Below are 8,521 nucleotides of genomic sequence, written 5' to 3'. Positions count from 1 at the left end.
CGTGCTCAGCCATGTCTAACTCTTTGTGATCCCATGGACTGTAGCCCACTGGACTCCTCTTCCATGGGATTTTCTAGGCAAGAATACTAGAGTGGGTTGCCATTTCCTATTCCAGGGGATCTTCTCAACCCAAGGGTTGAAGTTGCATCTCTTGCGTCTCTTGCATCGGCAGGTGGATTGTTTACCACTGCACCACCTGGGAAGCCCTTATGCTAGCTGCCTGCTCATAATTTAGAGAATTATTAGACTTGGACACAGTGCAAAGGGGTGGGGGGCTTAAAGTTTCTCAAATCCAACTTCCCACTCTGCAGAAATCTATCCCAAAGCATTCCTGAAAGTTAAGTCATTCAGTTCATGAATAGAGATCTCCAGTAATAAGAAGCCTCCTAACTATTGAGACAACTTCTTCCATTAGAAGGCAAGGCTGACCACTTAGAGTTGTATTATATTTTCACACATTTTTGTTAAGATTTAATTTGATTAGCTTCATTCAGATTTGAAGGTCCAAGGGCTTCCCTGAGAGCTCAGTTGGTAAAGAATCCGCCTGTGATTCAGGAGACCCCGATTCGATCCCTATGCTGGGAAGATCCTCTGGAGAAAGGAAAGGCTATCCACTCCAGTATTCTGGCCTAGAGAATTTCATGGACAGAAGAGCCTGGTGGGCTACAGTCCATGGGGTCACAAACAATTGGATACGATTGAGCAACTTTCAGTTCACTCACTGAAGCTGAACATCTTCATGAATTATAACTGAGGATTATATAAATTTGTGAAACAGTTGTTTTTTCCTTGAAGTCACCATATCATTTAATAAGCAAAATATTTTGTTGTTACAGATGAAATGTGAAAAAATTTTGAACACATAGTGCTTTGATCTACTACAAAGATATATATGCAATTATAAATTCATCATTTATTATACTTATTTTAGATTCCATGAGGATTTGCCACTATGTACTTTCCAAGCTTGCTATTATATACTGTACATGTTGAATGCTTTGTAATGTCACGTTCTGTGTTTAAGAAATCTGTATAAAGAGCTGCTCCACTATTGAAGAGATACAAGCACTCCCATATTTATTGCAGTACTATTCACATTAGCCAAGATAGGGATACAACCTTAAGTGCTCATGAAAAGGTAAAGATATAGGCGATGTGGCCCATGCCACACACAAACAATAGAATATTGTTCAACTACAAGAAAGAAGGAAATCTTGCCAATTGAAATAATAACATAGATGGACTTCAATGACATTATACTAAGATAAGTCAGAGAGAGAAAGAAAAATACTGTATTGATATCACTTACATGTGGAAATCTAAAGTCAAACTCCAAAAAAAGAGTAAAATGGTGGTGACTAGGGACTGGGAATGGGATAAGAGGAGAGATTAACATCTCTCCTCTTATTTATTAAAGGGTTATTTAAGGGTACACAACTTAAAACTAATAAGTCATAGAGATTTAAGGCATAGCACAGTGATTATAGGCAACAATATTATATCATATCAGCCTATCTCAGCTTTCAAACATGCCTTTCTCACTAAACCTGATCATTTCTAGCTTTTGATTTAAAGTGAGGGATGTAACATTTCCTTTCACTTGAACACTTATAGGCTATTTTAGGGTTATTAATTGGCCTGATTTCCATATTGTTACGTATCAAAGAATAGGGAGGCCTGAAAGAGTGAGAGAGGGAATTACAAGTTGATGGAGCAGTCAGAACACACATGACATTTACCAGCTAAGTTTGCCATCTTATATGGGTGTAGTTCATGATGTCCCCAAGCAATTAAAACAGTAATATCAAAGATCACAGACTACAAGTCACCATAACAAATATAATAATAATTAAAATCTTGAAATATTGTGAGAATTACCAAAATGTGACACAGAGACAGGAAGTGAGAAATGCTGTTAGAAAAATGGTGTGGATAGACTTGCTCAACAGGGTGGCCACAGAGCATCAGTTTATTTTTTTTAAAAAAAAGCTGTATCAGTAAAGTGCAATAATGCAAAGTACAAAAAAAGAGTTATACTTGTATTATCTCTATATATAAAATCTATATATTTTCAGTTATTCTTTACACCTTACCTTGCACCTAAATAAACAAAGTCCATTTTCTGCTTTAAGGCTACCATTCTATTTCAGATTTTGATTCTGTTAACCTTTGTGTTCTAAAATATTTTGCATCAGTCCTTTCTTCCCCTCCCCCAACATAGTTAATTTCTCCTCAAATAAAGCTTTTTCCATTGTCTTCAAAGATTCTTTAGTATACAAAAAGTGAATGACTCAGAAAATTCATTTTCTGTATACTACATACAGGGTAATTTTACCTTTAAGATACACCTAGTAAATAAATTGATCTTTCTCAAATTGTATATAAATAAGAATTTACCTGATATATGAAGTACCCAAAGAAACAAAACAATTTGAAAGCAAATCAAATAAAGTTATCTCACTTTCAGTAATAAAATTTCACTATTTTTAATAATGATATAAAATCAGCAAGTTTCCAATATTGATCTGATCAATTTTTGCCTATACTCAGAATTATACTGCATTTTCAGAGCCCAAAAGCATTTCTGGAAGCTATAGAAAAACAAGCCAAAAAATTACATGTTTATTGCAACAGCACTCAGCAAGTGGGATGAACTGCATTTTGACAAACTCTTTAGTATTTCTGAAGCTATAATATTACAAACGACTGAGAAAATAGAATAAATAATTAGTTTTCACACTACACTGATTTTTATATCAAAGGTACCACTTATATTTATTAAAAAAGTGAACAAAAACATCTTCATGGGATGTGTTCAATTAACTTCAAAGATGAATTATATTTGTTTCCTAAAATAATTTCCCATAGGAATGTGATACATAAATCACACTGTTTTCATTAGAAATGATCTATGCTTTCTATATAAAAACAGTCTCAGTATCTGTTATGTTCAGCTTACAAGTGTTATATTTATACTATGTATTGTTTAATCTATTATTCACTTAAACATTGATTTTAATTAAAATTATGCTTTAAATTTCAATTGTTTTATTACAATTTTAAATCATTTTTACTTACTATAAAACAGTGTATGTTCATATAGAGAAAGCAAAAATTGAAAAGCAAAACAAAATCTTTCATGAGCCTAAGGTTGTTTAATCACATATTATTTTCCAAGTAAGCTCTTCACTGATAACACTTTTTAAACTGATGCAGAACCCACAATGAACTCCCATTCTTCCTTTTTTCTCATTTTTCTCCATAGCATGTATAACCATCTTGTATTCTTTCTTTTCCTTCCCTCATTTATCAACCTATTGATCTATTTATTCATTTATTTATTAAATGTCTCACTCCTAAAGTTTTGCTCCATGAAACAATGTTTACATCTTGTTCACGGCTCTATCACAAGTCCCTGGAACAGTGCTTAATATGTAAGAGGCTCTTGGTACATATTTGTTGAATGACTGATCAAATTAATCCTATCCTATTATCAGGTTTAAATGATATATACCATTTTAAAATTTTTCATAGGACTCTATTCAGCTTTTACATCAGAATTACCTATTTTCTTTCATTTAATATATTTAAAACTTTTCATTTTTAGTATTCTTGGATGAATATACTTGATGTGTAAAACTTCAGGCATATTATCAATTACTTCACAGAGGAATCACAGAAGTAGAATGTTAAGGTTAAATGGGATGTATATTTGAAACATTCTGCCAGCTTGTCCTTTAGAATCACTGACATCAACTTATACTTCCACTGTGATACAAGAGTCCCCAAATTTCCACATTCTCAATGTTTTCATTCATTTTCTTTTTAAATTTGCTGAGTATTTTCCTCCTCCAAATGTCCAAAAACAGGTTAAATATGAGAGAAAAAATAATGTTTAATTCTCTTTACACTTAACAATTTTACTTTACCTGAACTGGATTAATCACAAAGTCATTTACATATCCCTGAATTAAAACGTGGTGTGTAAGAGTAGATTGCTTTATAATGTGATACACCTCATTTAATAACTTCCTCATTAAATGATTCACATGTGTTTTTATTGGTTACACAACATTTAATGGTATACAGTATACTGACTGCAACTATCTACTTCTCCCTTTAATTTAGACTAATGAAAATGAGTTTTATCCTTCTTGAATAACTTCAAAGAAAAGACTTCATTTGAATAAAACAAAATCACTTCCATAGTGTTAATAAAAGTTCTAAAATAATTTGAAATAAATACACAGCTATAGAATGTTCAGTGATTGAATATCCTATAAGTTTGTGAGTCCCAAGAATACTATTCATATGTCAACCAAACTCATATTATGTCATTTATCAATCTCAGTTCTTACCACTTTTACCTACAAATATCAGACAGTAATAAATTTTTAACTTGCCTATTATTCTATTATAGGTACATGTTCTTTAATTTCTGTAAGGCAAAGCACTCAATTCTTCTTGCCAATGTCATGACTCAAGGAAGAAACATGAATATCAGGCTCTATAAATTAACTCAGTCTTATAGTTCCAAATGTATACAAATACACATATATAGTAACAGAAAATAATTTTATCTGGCTGATAAATAATTTGACATAAAACTCAAATGGCTCTTATCACTGGTATTAAGGTAAAACAATTACTAAGATTTAAATGACAAATATTAGGGATTAAAAAAAAACCCACTCTTTTTCTAAGAAGATATGATAAGAAAGAATATCATTCTTGGGATAAACGTTGACACAAAACATATAACCAACAGAATTACTATCATTGTACCTTTTGATCATATACCAATGATTTAAAACAAAAGCCTAAAGATTTAACATACTAGTTGTCCCCAACAAAAGTTAAATGGTATTAAGAACTATAAATATAAATGGGCTATTCTCATTATAGAATTAAGAACTGCTTGTCATATTGGTCGATAAAAAATCTAGCCTAAACAAAAATCAACAAAATAAGATGACCTATTCAGAGAGTTGATACACACCTGACTTATTTTCCTAGATTAAATCAATGTAACAGGACAAACAGAAGTTAATCTTCAATTACCAAAACAAGGTATGGATATTAATTGAATTGGCCCTGGTTACCTATTAAATATATGTAAGAGACATATTTTGGACTATATATTTTAAGATTAAGTTCAAAAAAATGAATCATTCTATAATATTACAGTATCTACATTGTGTCAGAGGAAATCAAATTTCATAATCATGGCATCAGGTAATAGCTTCAGAAATGCATATATTTTTTCGAATGTGTTGATTATAGAGGCATGTGGGATATCTGCTATCATTTATTTGAATTGTAGGCTACTTTAAGATGCAGGATGGCAAACTTAATGAAGTATTGGCTTATTGTGATAAACTCTTTTCATTTAGTTAACTAGCTAATCTACAGTTGTATAGTGACGTTGACAGCCCATATGTCTTTGACTTCCAAATAATAATTGTCTTCATAATGAAGATATTTCCCTATCCCAAATTCTTTCAGAAGCTATTGCTGGCTTGGCACTAAGAAGAAACATGTTTCATATTATAATAAGATTTTATACTTCTAGGAGATTCAAATATTCTGAAAATGACTTTGAAGTATAGTTTTATTAATCTTTCATATTCTCATGAGAGTCAAGTAGGTGGCAAGTATTATCTCAATTTTGTAAAATAGAAACTAATGAAACAGTTTACTTGCCTGAGGCTAAATATTGAAGTAATGAAAAGTCATATTCCAATTCTGGAACTTAACTCAAACTCTTACTATGCATTCTATCTATAATACATTTTATGGAGATGAGAGTAAAAGCAAAGGAAAAAAATCTTCAGAAAATATGAAAACCAATCTAATCTACTTTAAGGGACTCTGGAATAGATATCTGTTACTTGATTGATTGTTCTTGGTCTTGGTGACAGTGATGATACCTCGACTTCAAAGAATTAATTTCCCTAAAACATTTCTGGGTGACCATATATTGAATGTGGTTATGGACACAGTAAAGGTAATTGAATTCTACTGATATTTCAAACAAAGCTAAAACCTGACAAAATATACAATGGCACAATAACTCAAAAGGTGAAAAAGAAACTAAGGAAAGCTAAATTTGGACTTCAAATGGACCTGTAAGTTGGTAATATACCTGATTCTTGAAAGTGAAAAATAAAGCAAGCCTCTGGGGATTTCAGGGTTTCCCAAGTATTCTTATTTGTTTGACCCATCATATTCTCCTGTTTGATTCTTCTTTAAAATCTCTTAATTTTCTCTATTCTATTTCATTTTTTTCTTTTTATAGTCTCATAAAGATTCATTACAATAGTTTGATTATTTACTGGCAATACATTTGTAAATTACTGTTGAAAACTCATGTTCTGATTCTTTAGCACTCTGGTATGAAATAGACTTACCAATTCATTTTCATTACCAAGAAAAGCTATTTCATTATATTTTACTACAAAAATGTAATTACTAGTAGCTGAACTAATTGCAATTCTAAAAATAAAAATTCCTTTTGGTATTTCAAGCCCTGATAAAAACATTTAGCTTTTAAATAGTTGCTTTCTTAATACTTGAGGAAAATTTAAATAATTCCATAAGACTGGCATGATATGTACAAGATATATACCTTGTATATGACTGATTTTCCAAATCAGTAGTTATTTCTCCTCTAATAATATAGCATATTTAGAGTTCGTTTTTTTCTCTAATAGGAGATGACTTATTAGCTGTAGTAAAATTAGTAAAATTGTCTTTGGAAAAATTAAAAGATATAAAATTCCAAACAAACCGTACAGTTGAAAAAAATCTAACATCTTTCACTAAATAAGCAGATTTAGGTTGTTTTTTGTTTTTTGTTTTTTTTATTTTTTGTCCTGCAAACTTAAAAGAGACATGGTAAATGTAAACATATATTTACAATTATCTATTTTAATAAGGAAACCTTAGATTTTTTTCCTCATATCTTTAAAAACACAATCTTTACTTACCTGGCCCATCATCCACTTTGTCCAGGCACCGAGGTGTTGTGCTAAGAAAGGAGGCATGTTTTATTCTAGCCACAAAAGTACGAGGTGGCATGTATTTATGTTGAATTTGAGACATCTCATATGATTTTTGAACATCATAGGCACCTGGTGCTGGAACACCCTGAAACAGATTTCAATGAACCAGCATAAACATATAGGAAATTTCCAGAAAGATGTAGCATAGATGTTCACACTATAAAATGACATACGTAGAAAAATACAAAACTTTTACTTCATTATTAAAAATAGAAATTTAAAAGAGTATCCCTAAATTATCCTCTCCTAAACGAACTATAAACTGACTCACAAAAAATTAATATGAACAGAATCATGAAGTACAGATTCACATTCTTAAAAAATTAGTCTTCATAATATAGTTGTTACTGTTGTTTAGTCGCTAAATCGTGTCTGACTCTGCAATCACATGGACTATAGATCACCAAGCTCCTCATCCATAGGATTTCCCAGGCAAGAATACTGGAGTTGTCATGTGTTGTCATGGCCTTCTCCATAGGATCTTCTGGACCCAGGGATCCAACTCACATCTCCTGCATTGCATGTGAATTCTTTACCACTGAGCCACTGGGAAGCCCTTCATAATATACATCAAACTCTAATTTTCAAATTTCACAATAAAAATCAAATTTTTTATAGAACACTGATTATTTATTTTTTTAAGTAGCAAAACTATTCCTGCTTTACCATCCTATGTGAGCATACTTTACTTATCCTACAAATGAGACTGCTTATTTCATTTTAATAGATTTCAATTAGGTTAAAAGGCTTCCCCCTTTCATCACTTATGGCTCTTAACATGCTCTACAGTTATATTAACATTTTTAATCAACATAAACCACATGGATATTAATAACTATAATAATCTAAACAAAATAAAAATATTATATATTTGTTACACAATTAATGCCTACAAACCATTAGCTAATTACCTCAACGAAAACTTTTAAAACTCATTTTCTTCAAATAATTTCAAAAAATAATGTTTTATATATAACAAATCTGTTCATCTGTTTTATGTACAAAGATAATATTTTTTAAGTTTTAATAATTTTCAGGCAGGCAGGAGACTTGTCTTGTGGCTAAGGGTGGAGGTTCTAGCACTAGACCTTTTTGGTTCCAAATATTTGCTTCTTACTTGCTGTAGGACCCTAACCAAGCTACTTAACCTCTGTAATTCCCAGTGTCTTCATCTGTAAGTGGGAAAACAACAGAACTTATATTCTATGTCACTGAGTTGCTGTGAGGTTTAAATTAGTTAAAACAAATACTTAGATTGGTCCCTGAATCTACAAATGGGTTTGCTAATCTTACTATTCCCTGGTGGTTCAGATGGTAAAGAATCTGCCAGCAATGCAGGAGACCTGGGTTCAATCCCTGGATAGGGAAGATTTCCTGGAGAAGGGAATGTCTACCTACTCCAGTACTGTTGCCTGGAGAATTCCATGGACAGAGGAACCTGGCAGGTGACAGTGCAT

At 31.6% G+C, this 8,521-nt stretch overlaps 1 protein-coding gene across 1 annotated transcript in view; it reads right to left on the bottom strand.

The window, feature by feature from the left end:
- The window catches only part of STPG2 (sperm-tail PG-rich repeat containing 2), a 368,665-nt gene that overhangs the window by 106,998 nt on the left and 253,146 nt on the right, over positions 1-8,521 (bottom strand). Inside the window, exon 12 of the mRNA XM_010848351.1 lies at positions 6,990-7,149. Within this exon, the coding sequence (XP_010846653.1) occupies positions 6,990-7,149 (160 nt within the window). The remainder of the gene's footprint in view (positions 1-6,989; positions 7,150-8,521) is intronic.

The sequence above is a fragment of the Bison bison genome, unplaced genomic scaffold, assembly GCF_000754665.1.
Source record: "Bison bison bison isolate TAMUID 2011002044 unplaced genomic scaffold, Bison_UMD1.0 scf7180017864263, whole genome shotgun sequence".
Lineage (NCBI taxonomy): Eukaryota > Metazoa > Chordata > Mammalia > Artiodactyla > Bovidae > Bison > Bison bison.
This window is presented reverse-complemented; position numbering and strand designations above follow the sequence as displayed.